This window comes from Archocentrus centrarchus, chromosome 18, assembly GCF_007364275.1.
Source record: "Archocentrus centrarchus isolate MPI-CPG fArcCen1 chromosome 18, fArcCen1, whole genome shotgun sequence".
Taxonomy (NCBI): domain Eukaryota; kingdom Metazoa; phylum Chordata; class Actinopteri; order Cichliformes; family Cichlidae; genus Archocentrus; species Archocentrus centrarchus.
This window is the reverse complement of record NC_044363.1, coordinates 2,369,245-2,392,070: the sequence shown is the minus strand read 5'-3', so window position 1 is coordinate 2,392,070 and position 22,826 is coordinate 2,369,245. Positions and strand designations below refer to the sequence as shown.

The 22,826-nt window shown below is 41.4% G+C and overlaps 1 protein-coding gene across 1 annotated transcript in view; it reads left to right on the top strand.

Annotated features, from left to right (window-relative positions):
- LOC115797350 (dysferlin-like) overlaps nucleotides 1-22,826 on the top strand; it is a 58,614-nt gene that overhangs the window by 27,204 nt on the left and 8,584 nt on the right. The window contains 11 exon segments of the mRNA XM_030753911.1: nucleotides 6,074-6,202; nucleotides 6,480-6,635; nucleotides 6,843-6,934; nucleotides 8,812-8,982; nucleotides 9,537-9,679; nucleotides 16,838-16,873; nucleotides 16,876-16,905; nucleotides 16,908-16,975; nucleotides 17,107-17,195; nucleotides 17,310-17,405; nucleotides 17,489-17,630. Of these exon segments, the coding sequence (XP_030609771.1) occupies nucleotides 6,074-6,202; nucleotides 6,480-6,635; nucleotides 6,843-6,934; nucleotides 8,812-8,982; nucleotides 9,537-9,679; nucleotides 16,838-16,873; nucleotides 16,876-16,905; nucleotides 16,908-16,975; nucleotides 17,107-17,195; nucleotides 17,310-17,405; nucleotides 17,489-17,630 (1,152 nt within the window).

Below are 22,826 nucleotides of genomic sequence, written 5' to 3'. Positions count from 1 at the left end.
GCAGGAAGCCTATTAAATGGTTTCACCCTTGCCCATGGAAACACATCTAAGTCGCCTCTGAGTTTTTGCGACATTTCAAAACTTTGCTCAAAATTCACTTGACAGTTGGATGGAAAGTAGTGAAATGACCAGTGAGCCACTGATTCCATCATCACTTTGTCTCACTTTCACCCTCTCCTAACTCCTTCACTTTGACCGGCTCAGTGCCAACACCTTTTGATTTACTCCCTCCCTCCTCTTTTCTCCTACCCTGTTCCCTTTATTTCTTTGACAAGCCATTTACTCAGATCTGCTACTGTCACTGGGAAATTAGCTGCTGTTTCCAACCTTTTTCCAGCTTATTTTTCAGATTTCCTCTGCCCTTTCACTGTCTTTGGGTAGCATCTGTCAGCAGAGACACAGTTTCCAGCCCTTGCTCTGACCTGAGGAAAACTTGCTCACTTTTCTTCTCAGCCTTGGCTTTGTGCTCCCCTCATTTTGTCACCTTTCTGTTTCTGTTTCCATCTCCTCCCGCTGCTGCAAAGACTTTTCAGTTACATCACCAATTTAGCACACTGGTCTGGCGCTCATACGAAGGTGGACAAGAAAATGACCTAGGAAAATGGCTAAATATGTGAGAACCAGGCAAAAGAGAGAGGTTTTGGTAAAAATCTGTAGAAAATGGAAGCAAATTGCCAGGAAGTGTAATGTAATCCACTAAATCATATTTGTGAGAAAGTAAATGCCACACAGATTTACTCAGTAATACTAATCAAATAGTACTACATTCAAATATGGAATGAAATTTCATCTTTACTTCAATGTGGCCAGTAACCCCCATCAAAATATAAAAAAGTCAAAATTAAGGAAGACCTATCCTGCATTTCCTGATTTTCTGTCATAAATTGTATATACTGTTAATGGAAGATGTTCATATTAAATATAGCCAATGTTTTCAAATAATGAGATCAGTGAATGTGCGAATAATTCCTGTGAGCTGAACTTTTGATTTACAAAATCAAACTCAAGTTCGCTCAAAAGGAGGGTCGCATCAGTGTAAAAGGAGGTAAAGCGGAATGTTTCAGACAATGGATGAACTGAGGGGCCGCACTGCTCAGATAAATAAGGATTATTTTAAATTGTGAATCATGCCAAGCTCCTTTAAGAGAGTGCAGTGATAATATGGATCTGGACCTGAGTGTAATAAAGTTCTTTTGAACTGCCTTAAGTCTGGGATTCTCAAAGTTTAACTCAGCCCCACTCACCACCTTGCCCCACACAAAATTAAGACATCTGCACTCCCATAACACCACTATATACAGTCACTGGATACACCATGCTAGTACCAGGTTGGAACCCCTGTTTGCCTTCGGAACTGCCTTAATTCTTCATGGCATGGATTCAACAAGGTGATGGAAACATTACTCAAAGATTTAGGTCCGTATTGACACGATAGCATCACACAGTTTCTGCAGATTTGTTGACTACACATCCATGATATGAATCTCCCGTTCCACCACATCCCAAAGGTGCTCTATTGGATTGAGATCTGGTGAATGTGGAGGCCATTTGAGTACAGTGAACTGGTCATGTTCAAGAAATGTGTAGATTGAGCTGTGTGACATGGCTCAATTCATATTGTTTAAACCCAGTTTTGACCTTATCATCCGAATATCGTAGCATAAATCAAGACTCATCTGACCAGGCAACATTTCCCCAGTCTTCTGTTGCCTAATTCTGATGAGCTTGTGTGAATTTTAGCCTCTGTTTCCTGTTCTTAGTTGAAAGGAGTGGCACCTGGTGTGGTCTTCTGCTGCTGTAGTGCATCATTGTTATTCACAGCTGTCTGGCTGTTCTCCTCTGACCTCTGACATCACCAAGGCATAGAACTGGCACCCAAGATATTTTTTCTTTTTTTGGCCATTCTCTATAAACTTTAGAGATGATTGTGTGGGAAATCCCCATCATTTATAGCATTATTAGAATTTCACTGAATTATCATTGTATTTTAAACACCAATCTCTCATTTTGTGGTCACAAGGTTGAAGACACAAAAATTGTTTTGAAAAGCAAATTTCAGTTTAGGTTAAAAAAAAAAAGTGTCACTCATCACTAGGAATGAAACCGAAGCTGTTATGGCACCCCAGGGTGGGACTTCTGGGTCCACCTTCATTGGTTCCTTCATTACATAATAAACAGATGTGTCACTGTTTCCACTGGCAGCTCATCCTCTATACAAACCTGTTCTCATTCCCTGGGAGTCAAATTCTATGTTTTTGTCAAAGATACTGGCATCTCAGACAAAGTGTGGCTTTGCCACTATGATGCACTGTCTGCAGCAATATTTGAATGTCAGTAAACACTACAGTTTGAAAGCACCACAAAGTCCAAATAAAGCCTTTTTTATTGTGCTAAATATGTAATATAGATAAGATGCAGACAAAAGCTGTTAGATATACTTAGCTGTTAGCAGTGATATGCTATACTTGGTTAGGGTATTAGACCATCTTAGAATCACCTAATCTAACATGCACATATTTGGATTGTGGAAGAACGCTGGACAAAACCCAGTCCAGGTGCTCTGTAGTTGCAAATATGCAAACTCCACACAGAAAGGCTCCAGCCAGGATTTGAACCAGGAACCTTCTTGCTGTGAAGCAGCAGTGCTAACCATTGCAACACCGTGCTGCCCTATTTCACATCTCCTGTCAGTCTCTCTATGGCAGGGGTAGGGAACTCCAGGCCTCGAGAGCCAGTGTCCTGCAGGTTTTAGATGTGTCCCTGATCCAGCACACCTGAATCACATACTGTATAGAAGTCATTAGCAGGACTCTGGAGAACTTGACTGCAGACTGAGGAGGTAATTCAGTCATTTGAGTCAGGTGTGCTGGATCAGGGACACATCTAAAACCTGCAGGACACCGGCTCTCGAGGCCTGGAGTTCCCTACCCCTGCTCTATGGCCTCTGTTCCTTATGTGCGATCAGTTCCTATGCTGTTTTATTTCACTGTTTGGAGATTCCCCCATGATTCTTCAAAGACTAGCAGGTGTCTGTTTCTGTGGGAACCTGTGGTGGGAATGCAAGCAGTTCCCATGACAGTGTCAGGGTCTCCCTTGAACTCTGTCAGCACTGTCCCATTAAAAAAATCCACACAGATATGATACACAATTTCACAGACTCCCCAGAATCACCATTTTCATTCACTTGGCCCACACTTGTGGGTCCAGAACCCAACTGAACAGATGCATCAAATTTCACCTAAAACAGCCTCAATCTACAAAAATTTGTAGCAGTTGTACAACAGTATAAAATGTTAAAATACTTTTCATTTTCGTATATTTTGGTTCATTTTAGGAAAAAGTAGTCAAATTTCAGGCTAAAAGAATAATTAGGGTATTTTTGCTGCTGTAAAATGGCAAAGCAGGTCAAATCTGAGCCGAACAGTATGTAAGGCTTAAAAACTGGTTAAATCAAGTTATAAAACAGCTTTGAATTGTGATAGTCATGAACAAGAGCTATGATTGCCAGTGTGGCTTCCAGTGGGTGCATTGCATATTTTTACATTCTTGTTGTCTTACATCAGCCTTTACCTCATCTCTTAATTTCTCCACTTTACCATCTTTGAACTGTCCTTTTCAATCCACAGACTAAACTCAGATGTTCTCTCAAACCTTGGCTCACTCCTTTCTTTCCGCTCTCACCACCCTTCTCACATCTTTGCTTCTGTCCTGCAATAGACACTAGAACTGGTTAGTTCTGTCACAAAGACTCTGCTGTTACCACCCTTGTTATGACTTCGCCTGTCTCTTGGCGTCTCCTTTCCGTCCGCCTTCAATCTCCCCTGGTATTGGGTGCATTTCCAAACTTGTCTTTCTTTTGAGAACAAGGCAGTTATTTCTTAGCCAGAGTCAATAACTTCTTTGAGCCTCTGCTTGTTGCTTCATTAAGAAAAATTATGATAGATTGCAGTAAACGTGCAAATTGTCACTTTGAGACTTTTTTAAAAAAAGAAAAAATTAAATACAGCCTGTAAACTGGTGAATTTTAGAGGTGACCTTTTATTGAACTTTTTGATCAACATAGGGATATTATTTACCCTATTTCACAATTACACAAGGTTATGGTAGTTAAACTTTATATCAAACTGTTAGTTTAAGTTGCTTTTCTGTGAACTGATGTGGTTTAATCAACAAGGTACATGTTTAGTATTTGCATGTGTCATATACATTATCAACCCCAAATGCTTTGTCAGAGCCTTTTCCCCACTCTCTGCCTCGGTCCTGGGTTTGCTGTTCAAGTACTGAAATGTATTGCTGTTTCCAGACCCTTCATTCATTTACATCACCCCCGTCATCACTCTGTTTCCACCCCCCCACCCCACCCCATCCCTGCTTTTCCAACTCTTTGACCCCTCTCCACTCACAGCATCAACCGTATACTCTTCATTACATCCAACACAACCCCCTTGTTTCTCCTCATTTCCTAACAATTCTCATTCCTCCCTCCCCAGTTTAATAACAAAGTAGATGGAAAGCATCTCATTGCTTTCACAACCTTTCTCCTCCCCTGTTCAACTCATTTTGAAAAACTACTTGTGAGACCACAGTCTATGGTTTATGCACAATAATAATACAATAACAGTCTTCCAATAATGAGATTGTTGCTATACATTATGGTTAAATGAAGACGGATGAAACATTGTGGAAATGAGTTTGTTTGCTTAAGCTTCTTGCTGAGCATCTTTTTCTTTATTAGTGCAAAAAAATGTATGACTCTTTAGTTTTGATAGACACTGGATAATTGATAACTGTATCCTTGAGACAAAATGTAAGTTATACTGTATTGTGATTGTGTGTTCAGATTATTTTCACTTATTGAGGTTTCTCGCGTGACATCATTGACCAAGAATTGTCCGCCATATTGGATATAACCACTGGGTTCTAGGGAAAAATGTGTATTCCCAATCTGGTTGGCAGTGGTTCCTGGGCCTTTCTGACTCTCGCTGCATGAAATCAGTTGCAAAGGTGCTGCGCCAAAAAAAAAACCCCTAGTGATTGCTTTTATTGCCCACAGACTGTCATGGTTATTTTTCAAGTTTCTCTGCAAATACTCAATAACTTCTAGCTGAGTGGTGGTAGAACTTGAAAAAGTGTGAAGCAAATGAAATGGCAACAAGGTTCTGGGTTCAAATCCAGCCCACAGTCTTTCTGTGTGGAGTTTGCCTGTTCTGTCTGGGTACTCTGGCGTTGTGGCCTATGACAACTGGACCTTGATACAGCCCCTCAGTTCATCTATGTTTGGCTTCTTTGCAACTTCATTCTGATTGACTGCCCCTTGTAAAGGTTTGAACATCAGGTGAGCCTTCTGTAGTAACAGAGCTGTTTGCCCAGGTGTGATAGATTCCACGCCCAGCCAGTCCACTTTGGTCAGAGTGACGTAAATTTCATCATCAAAGAGTGGACAGAATTCATCTGTGGAGACTTTACATTACATCGCCCAATCTACATGAATCCCAGGACTTCAAAGAAGTATACCAGGAATGACTGCTCGGCCGTGGTGCCTCCAGCTGCCTGTGTCCTTGTCTGCAACAAAGTATAATTGAGGCCTTAGGGATATCCCCTCTCTATGACATCATGCAGATCCAAGAGTTGGAAAACCTCATTCTGAAGGCTGAGCTTTTGGCTCACAGGGATCATTTTTACATACTCTGACCTCATTATCTGAAATTATAAACATATTGATTACCATAGACCCAAAAAGCATTTCCCTTCTCATTCTCCTCTTTTACATTAATTCTGTCTTCTTTTTTCTCTTTGTTTAGTCACCTTCATCACTAATTTTCATTGGCTATGATATTTTTTGTTTGCTTTTCTAAATACCAAACATATTCTGTTTCTTCCTTTTTCCTCCTCTCCAGGTTTCTCTTCTTTTTATGCCTTTTGAATCGTCTGTCATTGGAAATATTTCTTAATCTCCTTTCCTCGCTTTTCCTCTTTTTCCATACTTAACTCTTCCTTTTTTATTTGTGAGTCAGCATCTAAAAAGACCTATTTAGGGCTGAATAAATTCCTATCCCGCTCTCCTCTTCCTCAGGTGTATGACCGGGAGCTGGAGAAGGTCGAGGATTTTAAAGGGCTCTCTGATTTCTGTCAAACATTCAAACTGTACAGGGGAAAGACTCAGGATGAAGGAGATGATCCTTCGGTGGTGGGAGAGTTCAAGGTAAATTAAAAGCTTGAATTTGTTTGGTCAGGTCTTGCTGCTTGCTGTTCTGCTCACCAAAAACTCTCACCACATCACAAGTTGTTGCAGCCAGAGGTCAAGTTACATCTCATGAACATATCACATGCTAAATTATGCTCAGAGCTTATCTCTAATCATTCATCTTTGTCAGTACTTATGAATTTAAAAGCTTCCTTTACCCCACTTAACATCTACTTCTTTAACTCACAACCACCCCCCCCCCCCCCCCCCCCCCCCCCCCCCCCTTATGAACCAGGGTATGTTTAAGATCTACTCCCTCCCAGATGACCCCGGTGCCCCTACTCCCCCAAGGCAGTTCAGAAAGCTGCCTCCCAACGGTATCGAGGAGTGCTTGGTCCGAGTCTACATCATCCAGGCTCAAGGACTGCAGCCCAAAGACCCCAACGGGAAGGTAGGAGAGGGAGAGGAGGGAGAGCAGCGGAGAGGAGGGGTGGCTAGAAAATGTAACATGAATTAGATAAATGGCTGATACTCAGAGTACTCATTAATGGTCAAGAAAAAGATTCTTATCAAGCAGGGCACAAGATAATGAAATAAAATGAGCGCTGCCAAGCGAATGGAAGATTGAATGAGTTAACAGAAAGCTTGTTGTTTTCAGTGTGACCCATATGTGAAGATCACGCTGGGGAAAAAGGCCGTCAACGACCATGAAAACTACATCCCATGTACACTGGACCCAGTCTTCGGAAAGTACGTACAGTAATGCCCCTTTGCTCCTTCCCTCTCTCCCCCTCTCCCTCTCTCTATCTGTGGCTGAAACCGAAAGTCTGGACTTCCCCGATCTTGCCGACTCGCAGACGATCCACAGCTCATCAAGTCCACAGACTTTCAGAGACTCTGGTCTGGCGGCAGGCTTCCCTAAACTTCACTCCTCTAACCTCTGTTATTCCGTGTAAACCAGCACACCCCTGCATGTATTTCACATCACTTACCATTTTCAGTGCCAGAAACCAAGATGACTTACAGGGAGTTGAATTCATACCCATGGGTACATGTTTCAGACTTGATGTGCTGTTGTCACATATCAGATAAAGGTCCCAATCTGTCCCAGAGTTCAGACGGTGAACATTTGGATTCAGTTTGTGTCAGGCATCATTGTGTGTGTAGTGGGTCCCTCCTGAAAAATCAATGAAGGAATTCAACACATTACAAAAACTAACTTCTTAAGTTGTTCTTTAACTAAACTGAAGTTTATATTTCACATCTGTTTATATTAAGTGCTCCGGGGACCAATTCTGCTCATTTCCACATCCATGTATTTATTCTTGAGCTCTACTAGTGTTGCTTTGTAAAATTCAAAGTTCAAATATTTGTTTATCTTAGATTAGGACTTGCTCTTGTCTGAAACAAGCTGTTTTACTGCCTTTCCTTTTAAGGCCACCTCCTTCACTCACTAAGCTAACTTTCTTTTGATTGATTCTCATCCCTAACAAACAGAAGGTTTGAACAGCGAGTGGGTGGGGCTTCTGTGTTCACGGCCAGAGCTGTTTACCACGGATGACCACATCAGGGGTATCCACTCTAAATGACATCATACAGCACCTAGAGCAGAAAAAAAAAACTGCCTGAAACCTGAGCTTTGGGCTCATAGGGATTGCTTATAAATACGCAGACCTCCTTATTTGAACCTTTGTTCATTTGCCATGTTTAGTATGAGCTTCCTCCAACATGCATACAAACATAATTAGATCCACTTTAATAAAAATATACATACTCTTCAAGTTGATTATCTTTTTAGACAGTAGTCTGGTTTAGTGATGCCATAAGCAAATATGAAGACTAAGGAACCAACATAAACCAGCTGAATATGAAGTATCTCCTCTCAAAGTTGGACAACTCTCAGCAGGTGGCCTCTTTGCTTTGTTGGTAATCCAACTCTGCTGGATAGAGGATAAAACAACAAAAGATGGATTTTTAAAATTATAAACGAAAAAACCCCCATCAATTGCAAAATGGAATGAAAGAAGTTAAAACATATATTGTACATTTAAACTAAGGCGCACGAGTGACTGTGTACATTAATCCAGTCGCTGTAGGTGCATTCTTTCATGTTTGTTACTGTGTTTTGTGTCTTCATTGTTCCTCTCCCTTATATGTGTTTTCTTGCCAGTAGGGGTCACTACACACAAACCAATCAGAGCACTGGGCCGCAGTAGAGCGAAAGCTCAGTGCACATCAGAGCTCTGACTGCAGGCTGTAAACTGCTCTCAGTCAGGCTGAAAAGTCAGTGCGCACCAGAGTTCTGCTACGATGTCTTTCCAAACATTCATAAAAATAGGGACAGTGGATAGGCTTGACAAAAAATGTCCTTACACAGCAGCACACTTTACTCATAACAGCAATGAAACTTCTTTCAGTTCTTTTTCCAGGAGGTTTTATCTGACTTTGCATACATGTTAGGACATAATTTGGCTTTGAAAACCACAGAAACAGTTTCTGCAATTCAGTCGCTTTTACGTGCACTTTAAAATGTGATCATGATTCATGTCGTTGATGTGAGAGACCGCTGGAAAGCTCCTAATGCCTGAATCGATGCTGAAAACTCTTTTCTGCTCTTCTTTCCAAAGGATGTTTGAGCTCACATGTTCTCTCCCACTGGAGAAGGACCTCCGCGTGATGCTGTACGACCACGACATGCTCACCAAAGACGAGAAGATTGGAGAGACGGTGATCGACCTGGAGAACCGCTTCCTGTCCAAATATGGAGCCGTGTGTGGCCTGCCACAGTCTTATTGTGTGTGCGTAGACATTTTATTCTGTGTATTGAGCTTAAACTCCATTTATTTATACTTTTTAAAAAAACTGTTGTCATGCATTCTGGGTGGCTTAGTGGTGAAGCCGGCGACCACATACACACGCCGCGTTGCGGTGCGGGCGGCGCGGGTTCGCGTCCCGGCCCGTCGCCAATTTGCCCGCATGTCTTCCCCCGTATCTTTCCCCCATTTCCTGTCACTCTCCACTGTAGACAAAAGCCGCTATGGCCAAAAATGCAAAAAAAAAAAAAAATTAGTCAGTCTTTAACTTGTGAGTTCTACAATACAAACCCTCTGTGATGTTGGATTACAGCAATGTGCAGCTAAATGTCCACTGCATTGGCTCCTGCACGCTCTATCCAGGCAGCCCTGCGTTTTCAGGAGTAACAATAGTAATTTCCTGATGTGTGCTACATGTGAGAAACTGTGGATTCCCCTGAAATTCTCAAAGCTTGTTTTTTAAAATGGTTATAGACAGAGTACACTGTAACTGTATTGAAACTATATTATTACACACTTTGTTGTGTCTCACCTATTAGATCTGGCGTAAACCAGTGGCGAGACCAGCTGACCCCCACGCAGCTGCTGTACAGATTCTGTGAGAGAATAAATCTGCGGAAGCCGGTTTATGAAGAGGAAGCAGTCCGCTTCAAAGGAGACCGATACACAGCTGCCGACCTCGGTGGGTGACCATTCCTCACAATTCTCAAGTATATAAACGTGCATTAATAAATCTATACAGTTTGTTATATTAATACATTTATTATGTCTAGATATAGAGACCTTGAGATATACCTATAGAGCCTTTCCACAAGGGCTTCCATGTGAGTTCCAACTGGTAAGAACAGGACACCACATTTGAGATCTTTTAAACTTTCTAGTATGAACAAATCCAGATCTATTGAGATGTGCATTATTTAGTGATGTTTTGATTCTTTATTATTCGTCATTATCATTTCAGAGTTTCTAAAATGATAAAGGCTTAACTAGCTTAACTAGCTGACTGTCACGGCCCTGGGTTTTAGTCTCTGGGTTTTGAGTTGTTCAGGAGTTTTTGGATTTTTGTGTCTCCCTCACAGCTGAAGACAGGAATCTGAGCTGGGAGAGAAATTTATAAACCCTTACATGCTGTATTACATGCTACATTCTTGGTTCAGGTCAATACTGTGAAAGTGTGAACCATGAACAGTATGTAAGGGTTAAAGGAGGCATACCTTTTGATGCGTACATCCGCATTAAGTGTATGTTGGAGAAATAAGAGAATTTCTGGAGGGCTAAGAATCCAGAAAGTTGGAGCGATTAGAAAGTCAAATTACTGAACATGTCACCACAGAAGCCCAGGAACTGAAAAGTCAAATTCATGCACGTGGTGAAACAATGAAACAAAAGTTTGTTGATACTGTAGACCTTTATTAATACAGAACGATCAATTAAGGACATTGTGGATAAACATAAAGAAAAAATTGTAAGTTGCTTAAAAAATATTTTTAAAATACACGGAAGACAATTAAAGAAACGCAGCACATACTGTAACTGGGCGAAAACCACCAGCCAGTGGTGGACTAGTGGCCTAACCCACTAGTCTAAAACTAAGAAACACTGAGATATCAAGTTAAATTTGAGGACTATTTAATGGAGAGGGTCAAAAATTGGAGGGCTAAGAACAAAGACATTTGAAACCAATAATTACATTCTTCAATAATGAATCATATTTTAAGTGCCGTTTAACTGTGTGTCACCTCATATCATGAACATTATACTTCAAACAGACAGTGAAGAAGAAAAAAAAACCCTTAAAATAAACTTACGTTACGTTACGGGATGTTCACATATTATGGTAGCACGGTGGCGTGATGATTGCCACTGTTGCCTCACAGCTAGAAGGTCCTGGGTCCGATTCCAGCTCAGCCCGGGCCTTTCTGTGTGGAGTTTGTATGTTCTCCCTGTGTTTGCATGGGTTTTCTCCGGTTTCTAGAGGTTCTTTTTTTTTTTTTCTTTGGTAAATTCCAGCAGATACTTCCGAATACTGAAGAACGAGAAGATGCGAGAAAGACAATGTCTGTGGAGTCAGAATTATTCAAAGATATGGTAATTAATATCTCCAAGAAAGAGAATTGTTGTCTCTGGTCTAAAGGGCCATACTTTGTATCTAATGTTAAATGTATTTAGACTAAATCTGGATCTTTCCCAATTTTATTGACAAATTAAACTTAAAAATTATTAAAAAATTACATCCCATCGCCAAGAATATGGCATTCACCCAATTTAACCCTAAGAGTGTAATTTAATAAATATATCTGCAGTAAATGAGGCTTTGAGCATTTCATTAAAATATATAGAAATACTGAAAATATTCCCTGAGACTGGCTTTAGACAGTAGTACTGCATTCCAAACAAAGAATTATGATACAAAGCATCATCAGTGGGTCACAGACAAATCACCGAGTTGCTTAATGCTGACGACCTGGCCATATTTGCGAACTCAGCAGAAGAGCTTCAAGGTGTTATTTTTGTTGTATGACAACACCTTCAAATAATTTGGCATGCAGCTGTCCATTTAACGTAGACGAAGAACTAAGTCTTGGAGAAAACAAGTTAAAGAATGTCAGAAGCTTCAAGTATCTTGGGTACATCATTAAAAACGCTGAACTTACATCATCCTCCATCCACACAAGTATTGGAGCAGCATTCCAGAAATGGCATGAATTAAAGCACGTCTCGAGTAGTCACCAGCCGTATGCATTTGCCAGAGTTACAATCTTGACCACGTTTGTATGAGCACGACTGCTCTATAGCATCCAAGTGTGGGAACTGTCAGAGTACAAGCTCAGTAAGTGGACGTGATCTGGCATGGTTTTCTTAGAATCGTGAAAAGGTTGAGGATGCAAACACAAGTAGAGGGTGATGTTTTCTGGAGCTTTAATGTGTCCAATAAAGAACTATGGGATATGACCAAAACACTCCCAATTTGTGACTTCTGTTATTTGCAACATCTGAAAAATATAGGTCACGTACGCCGACTGGAAAATGGCAAACCCTGGTAGCAGGTGCTATTTGATATGCGTAACCTGAGAAAGATCTGGAACAGAGTGGAAAGGCTGCAGAACATCAATGCACAGCAGTTGAGAAGGATGATGATGGATAGAGTCAAGTTAATGCAATTACTAGAATATAGAATATATATTCAGTCAGGAGTGCCCCAAGGCCACGTGGACTGCAGTTACAGGGAACGATGATGATGATGGTAATGATCTTGTGATGCACCTGTTGCTCATTCAGACATGCAGATATCTTGCATTAGATGTTTGGAGGACAAGAAAAAATATGCCTGGAGCTTCGTTTGAGTTAAAATTCAATTATTTATGAGCCTGTGTCATTATATACAGTGAAAAAGTATTTTTTTGTTTGTTTTTTTGCATTTCTCTCACACTTACACACTTTTCACATTGCTGTGGAGGAATTTGGCTCACTCTTCTCTGCAGAATTGTTTTAATTCAGCCACATTGGAGGGTTTTTGAGCATGAGCGGCCCGTTTAAGGTCATGCCAAAGCATCTCAATCTGATTTGAGTCCCAACTTTGACTTGGCCACTCCAAAACCTTCATTTATTTTTTTTATTTTTCTAAGCCATTCAGAGGTGGACTTGCTGGTGCGTTTCGGATAATTGTCCTGCTCCATAACCCAAGTGAGCTCGAGCTCCAGGGCACAAACTGATGGTCAGACATTCTCCTTCAGGATTTTCTGGTGGAGAGCAGAATTCATGGTTCCATCATTTCGGCAAGTCGTTCAGGTCCTCACCCAGACCATCACACTACCACGGCCATGTTTGACTGTTGGTATGATGTTCTTTTTATGAACGCTGTGTTAGTTTTATGCCAGATGTAACGGGACTCAAACCTTCCTCTTAGACTAATTTCTGTAGGCCAGCTACTCCTGGGAACGTTCACCACCGTTCCAAGTTTTCCCTGTTGAGGATAATGGCTCTCACCGTGGTTCACTGGAGTCCCAGAGCCTTAGAAATGTCTTTGTAGCCCTTTCCAGACTGACAGATGTCAATGACTTTCTCGGCTGTTTCTTTAGATCGTGGCACGATGTGTTGCTTTTTGAGATCTTTTAGCCTGCTCCACTTTGACAGGTTCTAGTTAAGTGATTTCTTGATTCATCAGTTCTGGCAGTAATCAGGCCTGGGTCTGGCTACTGACACAAAACTCAGCTTCTAAAAAACGTGGTTAATCACAGTTAATTCATGATTTTAGTTACTTTTTTCACATTGGGCAAAGTAGGTTTGGATAGCTTGTTTCCTTTAATAAATGAAATCATCATTTAAAAACTGCATTTTGTATTTACTCGGGTTATCTAATAATAAAATGTGTTTGATAATCTGAAACACGTAAGTGTGACAAATATGCAAAAAAAATAAATAAATCAGGAAATGGGAAAATACTTTTTCACAGCACTGTTTTGCACAAAAAAAGAGGAGAAAAAGAGTTACAACCTTACAACAGTGAGTGCGTGCAGAGGCAGACTGCTTCCTGTCTTCTCACATTTTGTCTCACTTCACTGTCGCTATCAATTAATGGCAAAATGCCAAAATAAATAAATGGCTTCATGTAAAACATAAGAAATCTGTGTTGAGTAGGAAAAAAAAAATCTTAAATAAGCAAAATGATACTAAGGATCACATATTGAACACTTTTCTACCAACTTTTGTAGATATGTCTCGGTTTTAAGCGGCTTAGCAGCTGGTTTGATTAAACACGTTTTTCACACTGCTGATCAAGTCGCACCAAAAATACAAACCGCAGATTTATACCATCCACATATTCAAGTGTGCACAGTGCCCCTTAAGTAAATTCACAGCAAGTAAATCACTCTGCACTGTATTCCCACTCCACCAATATCTCCCTTTCTCTCTTCTTTCTCTTCCTGTATTTGCACTTTTCTTCCTCGCTTTTATTCTGTGCCTTTTCTTGCTCCACTTTTATTTTTTTCCTCCTCATCACACCTCTTTTCTGTTCTTCTCTAAGTTTGACCCGAGGACTCTCCTCTTCAAGGCATCTATCACTCCATCTATAGCACGCTCATTTTCTGTCTTTCATCTCTTGCCCTTTCTTCTTCTGTTTTCATGCCTCTGCTCTCTCCATTCCCTCTTTTTTTAAATCTTCCTCCTCACCTCTCTCCTTCCCTTCCCTTCCTTTCTTTTCTCCATTTCCCCGTTATCTCTTACTTTCTGTCACCTTATTTTTTTCCTTTTTCCACTGTTTTCCTTCTTCTTTTTCCCCATCTCTGAACTTATTCCTGTGCCTTCTCATGTTACTATAAAAGTTTCTTTTATGCAACTATATGAATGATACTAGCTGCCTTAAAACACAATTTTTGTTGGAATTCCGCCTGTTAGAGTAAAATAAGTGATCCAGGCGGACTTGGAATTTTACTATGCTTGAAGTAGCCTTGGATTGCATGCCTTGTTGAAGACATGAGGCCAGATTTGTTAGGATTTATATTATTCTTGTGTTGATATTGCTCATATGCCCTTGTGATTTCAGTTCAGAATGTGAGACTCTACTTTGAAACAAGTTTCCATATACAGTCACTGTAAAGATCCACAACTCTGACCATAAAAATTAAAACTCATACCTGATTTGACCAATCTCCCCTTCATGCTGCTTTACCGTGGATGTCAAATTTGAGCAAACTTCTGCATCAAACTAACCCATGTTGAGATTAATCCCTGGTGATTTTTTAAAAAGTTTTTATTGGAAGATTTCACCGTTTTCAAGCCCAAAGGCGGCTCCATCAGGTTAGAAGTGAAGCCAGGAGCATGCTTGTAGCTTTATCAGGCATTCAGAGGGTTGAGCAGCATGAGGCGTGTGAGGAAGGACTTTCCTCAGAAACTACATGAACTATGGCATCTACCATCGTGGATCTGCTCACAGCACTTTGAAGGTTTTTCAGTAACATCAACACAATCTCAACACTTCATCCTCAGCTTCCTCGTCCACAAAATGAAAGCTTTTTGGGGGGTTTTTGTTTGTTTTTGTTTTATTTTTCCAAATGAAGCCAAAAAACTGTGGACCATTTTTTTCCTTTTTTTTTTTTTTTTTTTTTCTTCTCAGGTTATGTTTTACCTTTTACCCCTTTGTGGATCTGCCTCTCCAATTCCTTTTCACCATCATCGTCTTTCTTGCCTCTTTCCTACTGTCTTCTCATTGTCTCCTCTTGTCCTTCCGTTAATTCGCTTCCCTCCAGCCTCTGGTAAGTTCACCTTGCTCTCCCACTGTACTTCTTTACCCCTCCTTCTGCCTGTCAACTTTTTCAGCATGTTCTCCTCCTTTTCCACATCTGGCTCTTTCTACCCACTTTCTGTTTACGCTTTCTCACCCTCCTCGCGCTCCTTTTCTTTCCCCGATCCCTCACCCTTTTTTCCTCCTCCTCTGCCACTAAAACTGCGCAACCTGGGAGGTGGTGTAGAGAAGGAAAGGAGGTGGGGGACTGAAACCACGGGACCACCTGAAGAGCAGGGTGATGAGATAAATATTCGAGATTCATTTTCATCCCTGTGCACTCACAAACCCGACCCACACATATGTTCCATGCAGGCTGCTGCAGCGCGGGATCACGGTTGTCATTTTTTTTTTTTTGGTGATTTATGGTACAACTGTGTGCGTGTGTGCGTGCACGCATGCATTTGTGTGTTCGTGTGTGGACGAGCCAACGTCAACATCGCGGTCGTTTCTCGGTTAAGCGAGGAGCGCTGCCCCTGCGTTCTCTTTCCACAGTTGCCGCGGTTACCGTGCGTCAGCTTGCTGTCCATCAAGCGGGGCTGCTAAATGGCCAAAAGGCCACGATTCCCGCCCGCCCCTCTCCTCCCCTCTCCCAGCTCTTCGTCCCATTCGTTTGTTCTGTCTCCTCTTTCTGTTTTCTTTCTCCTTTCATCCTTCTCTGTTCAGTTTTCTGCTGTTGTCTTTTCTTTGCTTTTTTCTCTTCTTCCATCCTTTCACTCCTAATCCATGTTACTCCTCCTGTTTTTCTTCCTTTGCTTCACATTATTTAATTTGCCAATTCCTGTCTACGTTCTGCTCTCCATCCCCTTTTCCTCCATTGGGTTTTTGTCTCAGAAATAAAATTAAATATCTTTCCTTTCTTATTTTTCTTTGCCCTTTGTCTTTGTCTCTGTTAACCACCTCTTCTCGTTCTTCTTTGCTTTTCCATCTCAGTTTTTTTCTCTTCTCTTGTATTTTGTTTTTTTTGTCTTCATCCACTCTTCCTCTTTTTCCTTTTCCTACACCTGCTCATTTCTCATCTCCTCGACAACTTTTTCTTGTCTTCTGTCCTGGTTTCTTTTCCTTATGCCCTTTTGCCTCATCCTCTTACTTTGCTTTTCTTTCATTTTCCTCTTCTCTCATCTTCTGTCTCCCCCTGCTCCCCCTTCACCTCCTCTTCTCTGCCTCCTCAGTCTTTCCTTCCTCTCCTCTTACAGTCGAGGTGACTCTGAGTTTACAGTCATAAACTTTTGACGTTAGCTTGATATTTCATTTTGCTTGGAACCCGCGCAGATTTTCCTCATTTGGTTGTGATGCAGAGAGAACAACTAAGGGCTTAGAGTATATTAGTGTCTCACTAAGTGTGTATGTGGGTATGAATAATGAATTATTCCTAAGTGACCTGCTTGCCTCCCAGTTTGCCCAGTATTCTGGATTTTCATTCTCCACACTGAGTGCCATGGCCCTCCACTTAAACCCTAATCTGTGTGTGTGTGGTGTGTGTGTGTGTGTGTGTGTGTGTGTGTGTGTGTGGTGTGTGTGTGTGTGTATGTGTGTGTGTGTGTTTTGTGTTTTCAGAGGACAAAAATGTGTCCAAACGTCATCTTGGCCCAATAAGGATCGACTGTCCCTTCACATCTTAAGGAACTGGGATTGGTACCCGAACATGTGGAAACCAGACCGCTGTACAGCCCGCTCCAACCTGACATTGAGCAGGTAGCACACACACTCACACACGTACACATCTGTGCTCAAGTCTTTCCCAGTTCCATTTTTTTGCCACATTTTTTCAAACCTTTCAAACATTTTTTCCTACCTTTTGATTGGTTGTTGGTGCTCTCTGTCAGGGGCGCCTGATGATGTGGGTTGACCTCTTCCCAAAGTCTCTGGGACCACCCGGACCTCCGTTCAACATCACACCGCGCAAGGCCAAGAAGTAGACACATAAACACACAAATATGTCAAGCATACAGAGGCAAATCCATTTCCAGTTCTGACGATGAAAACGTTCAGTCGATATCTGAGGTAATCAAGTCTGTTTTTTGTTCAGGTTCTTCCTGCGTTGCATCATCTGGAACACCAGTGATGTCATCCTGGATGATGTCAGCATCAGCGGGGAGAAGATGAGCGACATTTATGTCAAAGGGTAAGAGGAGGAAGTCATTTAACCTCAAAATAAAGCTCATGACAAACTGGAAGAGGGTCACGACAACCGTTTCCGTCTCTCAGCTGGCTCGAGGGACACGAACACAACAAACAGAAGACTGACGTCCACTATCGCTCTCTGGGCGGAGAGGGAAACTTCAACTACAGATTCCTGTTTCCCTTCAATTACTTACCAGCAGAACAACTGTGTGTTGTCGACAGAAAGGTAACAGTGACCCGGTCACCTTTTATACTGCTTATAAAGAATGACAAGAGCAGTAACTTAAAGGTTTCTTCCAGGGCTTAAAGTTTTCCATTACTGTGCAAGAATTCCAGAGGTATTCTCATTTACATTTTTAGGGATTCATGTGCTCAACAGCTCCCAGCAGGGCCGGACGCTGGACTGGATACACCTTGGAGAGTTCCAGCACAGGGCTGGCATAGGATAGACAGCTACACTCTCACGTTAATTTAAAATGACCAATAACCCAAGAGCATGTCTTTGGACTGTCAGAGGGCACTGGAGAACCCATATGGGCAAAGCGAGAACATGCCACAATTGACCGGTTTGAACAGGAACCTTCTTCTAAGGCAGCTAGGAGGGGCTCCTCGTGTACAGTGAGGAACCTTATTTGGTTTGAATACAGTCAACCCACCTAAAAAAAAAAAAAAAGTTGACAATAACTTATTATGCCGTTTAGAGACCGAGGATGGGACGAGTGTTGAAACGTTTCAAAGAAAGGTGTACCGGGAATACTTGCGGCTTTGAAAGCTGTGTGTGGACACTGATGCAATTAAGCTACCAGGCTGCAGTTTCCCATTTGGAAAAAGGCGAGTAACTAATGCATTTTCTGTGGACTGACCTTTCAAATTACTGCAAGGATTCCCGTTCAGAAAGGAACAGATTGTGTTCTGGTCATTCGGAAACTGGTCGCCATCCATCTGGCTTGTTGTAGTGCGCCAGGCTATGATTTTAGCATCTGATACCACTAAAGTAGGGGAATAGCAGGGACAAGGCCCCCCCTCAGTAGCTAAAGCACATGCACCCCATCACCTCTGTCACCGTGCACAATACAAGTAGATTAAAAACCACAGAGGAGCCAGAATATTAGGATACTTTAGCTTAAAATCTCTAAACCGAGGAAGTTCTGAGTGACCTGATGACATGTTTCAAGGTTAGCAGGGTTGTTGCTACTTTGCTAGCCAATCTTTAGATCCTTTTTTCAATATTTGAGATGAAGATGATTCCTAAAGTCATCCAAAGCACAGATATGTGTGACATGCTGGGAATATGCATAAAGTTTTGAACATCTTGCTGAAACACAGAGCTAATAAAGTCTACGGGATGCCTGAGCCTTATTGCATCGACTTGTACTTTATTTGTATTTCATCACAAACTGATGCAGGAAATCTACAAATTGGCTCACAAACGTTTACAACAATCAGAAAATGTATTTATCTACTTATTTATAACATTGACTCCTTGCACACAGACACAAATTGTAAACATGTTTCCAACCCGCTCTACAAACAAAACCCTCGCCCCCTCCAAAAATTATTTCATGCAGAGAAAATTTCCTGCGTTTACGCCTCGTTTCATCTTATCACCAGTTACTTTCTATGAACTGGAGACATGTGGCAAAAACATCACATCCAACACAGACTTGAGTCAGTGCACAAAGTTTGGTCAGGGGGAATTTCCGAGGCGAGGTCCTCCCTCCAGAGCCCGCTAACGAATCTACTTGTGGCCTTCAGCTCACAAAAATATGATGTGACAATTTAACAAGAAAGAGTTGTGAGTTAAATGTTGTTGAGTCTCCGAGACTCAACAATAACACAGAGTGAAGAGCTAAAATAACATACTACTCCCGAAAACTGGAATAACAACCCGGCTGTCATTTGCTTTCTTGGCACGAGCCGGAGGCTCTTTAGCTGCTCGCGGCCGGCATGTTTTACGACGGCGTTCTCATCGCTTGCAGCTGCATCTTCAATCAGCGAGCAGCTGAAAAGACAAGAGGGAGTTTTAAATGAAAAACTCCGCTGGGTGGAGAGCCTCAGCTCGAAAACAGAGCCGCGGCCAGAAACGGAGTTTATGAAGCCAGAAACCTCAGCGGTTGGTGATATAATCACTGAGTCACAGGGACAAATCAGCGGCGCTATCAACACTCTGCAGTCTTACTGCGTGACGGTGGGGATGGGGTGTGTGGTAGGAAAAGTCACGCTTTGTTGTCTTTTCCAGCTCGATTAGTTCAACTTTAGTCACCCTAACGTTTGTTTTTTCTGACTTCAGCCTCAAAATTCAGCCTTTAATTGAAATATCTGATTTCCTCGATTTATCGTTCAGTTTGAATAAAATGTTTAAATATACCATTCACATTATGTTTTCTTATTCTGTCTGACCATAACCCCCAAACACTAACAGATTCAGTTCACATATGGCAAAGAGCTAATAATCGAGTAGTGTTGGAGATCTTATGTCTGTGGCAACTTTTACTGTTTTAGGCAAATTCATTAAAAATAGCAACCAAACACACAACGCACACCAACACACACACTAGTGAGTCTGTGGAAATTTGCACTCATAATTAAACCCGTGGTATCCGTGAAGCCTTTGGGTCCCTCATCTCTTATTTGCATGTTGGATGACGGCACAGAAAATGCAGCCTGTGAGTATCCTGCTGCTCTTCATGCTCATAATCCAAGTAAGGAAATCCTAGAAAGTTGATTGAGTTCATCTGGACAGAATATTATTCAGCGGGAGAAACATTTCATCACTCATAACGTTGGATGAGTGATGAAATGTTTCTCCTACTGAAAGCCTTTCGTCCAGATGAGCCGAATCAACTTTCTGGGTGACCTTGTGAGGGAGCTGAATTCCCGTGAGATTTGCCATCTCACAGTTACAAGAGTCCAAGTGAAGCTGCACTGATATGATTTTTTTTCTTAAGTTGGCTTAAGGTATCTGCCAATACAGAGTGCCGATCTGTGACCACTGTTAAATGAACCATTTGGATTCCTCACTGTGAGGAAGAGACGAGGAATCGTATGAGGCAGCATCGAGCCTCGACTCAAGCAGCTTTCCTAACTTTGTAGGAAAGCTATAATTTACTGAGTTGGTATATGATACTAAATAATAAATAAGAATCATTATTCACTTATTTTAATTTGCACTAGTCTCATTTCAGCTCTTTGTGTGAGTTATTTACAGTCATAGCTTAAAGCATGCCTAGCTTGAAGCTATGACTGAGGTCAAAACAGCATTTTCAAGAACCTGTAGAACCAAAAAACCCTGCATGGAGCTGCGAAACATTTACTATTTCTTATATGTTTATTTTCTTGAGCTCAGCTTTTTTTTTTTCCTGCTAACAACAAAAACAACAAATGATTTTTGTTGAATTTATGGAATCATTATTACAAAAATATTATAACTAACAACTGTGAATTGGACGAAAAAATATCCATTAGCATATTTAAGCCGACTTTGAAACAGAGCAGCTGTAAAGGTGAACAGGCCGCTTTGAGTCCTGCCTGCATGTGTGCAAATGAATCTATATAAGCCTACTTTAGTAATAAATAAAAATAGCAGAGTAACAGCTTTAAATATAGTAAAAATGAACAAAAATAGAAATGTTTCACTTCATTTTAACCAAAGCTCCAGCAGCAGATCGAACACAGTAGCAGGGGAGCAGCGTCGGCAGTGAAAGCAAGCAAATTTGTCCAAACTGTCTTTTTCTTTTTCTTCCACAACTATTTTTGTAAAATTATGTACCCATAGCTAGAGGGACTCAGAACTAATGCAGTTTTGGAGTATTTAAAATATTTACACAACTCTCAAATATTGCCACTGTAAGTGTAATTGTTTTGTTACTGAAGGGTAATAATGTCCAAAAGAGCAGAGGTGCACTGGCAGGAGTTACAATGCTGCACGTGTGTGGTGTGGTATGTTTGATATCTCATTTCTGTGCACTCTTCTGTAGATCGTTTATGAAAAATACAAAAAAAAAAAAAAAAGCTGCACGTAGTTCAGCTCCAGCATCAGTTTGGCTCAATATTTCCACCTGTAGAACTTATGGAGGAAATGAGAGAGTAGACTAAACAAGAGCTGCACTTAGCACTCTGGCAACAAAAAAGAGAAGCTGACTGCCGCTGTTAGATATTGCAGAGAGCAAATACACACAAATACACACAGACAGAGGGTGTCATGTGTTTACTCGTGTGTTTGTGTGTGTTGTTATGAAGTGTGAGAGCATGGTGTGGATTTAGACTCTCATTTAGAGAGTTGATGTGAAGCCATTACAGCAGCTGCAGAGAGTCTGTTTAGATGGACACAAAGCATTTTCAGACAGTCTTCTCCTCTTCTTGAGAAAACACCAGCATTATTTTCACCTTCTAACTCAGAGGAATATTGTAGAAAATTAAGTGCATGGAAGAAGTTGAATGAAGTGCAATTGAAAGCTCATATGACACACAGAGAATAAATGTAGAACTGAGTGTTTTTAAATGCACAACAATGTTTGGGAGCAGATTGGGCAGAAAATATGCAACAAAACCTAATAAGTAAGTGCAGGTATTGTGGTGGGACGTGGTAAAGATTTTCTGTATATATCTTTGTGGTAGCAGAGCAGATGGCATAGAGACTTCTCGGCAACCTTCCATCATTAAGGAAAATACGTATTGCCCAACCAGTTGGGTGGTGGTTGTTGTAGGTTGCTCGCTGTCATTAGGAGAAATTGCACCTTGCGACAGCAAATAACCTTCAAAGAGGTAAAGAGAAAGAAGTATATGGGGCCTGCACCAAAAACCTCCTTGCGATTGCTTTGGTTGCCAAATTTCTGAGACTTAAGACCTGCTACCCCCCTCAGTGGCAAGATTGCACTGAGGTGGTTTTGTGTTCTGCTTCCATGATGCCGCCACGGCACAGATCTGCAAAGGAATAAACAAATTCTGGGATCATTGCTACTAAGTGAGATACTATAACTTCACAATAAAGGTCAGGAAAGAGTCAGTAGGAATAAATTCATATTTGCTTTTCTCTTTGCTATACTGTCCTCTCCTGATCATTAGCCAAGCCAAGACACTATGTAAGGTTGCTAAGAGCAGCTTTTTGTTTGTGGAAAATCTCCTCATCATATTAAGTAACAGCAACATGCAGTCATATTCTGCAAATCACAGGGGACCTATTTTAATTCAGGTGTGAAAAGAGAGAGAGGAACTTGATGTGCAGGCAGCTGCACAGTGAAGCCCATTAGCACAAAGGTGAGACGGGATCAGATTCTGTCTGGCATTTTGGTGTGAATTTACCGGAGGGGATAATAGCTATAACGCACACCATGCGCACCAGGATGGAGCAGCGGATGAGCACGTGACCGTGTGTGCTTCATGGCGGTGCAGGTGGCCCAGGTTCACATCCCGACCTGTGGTC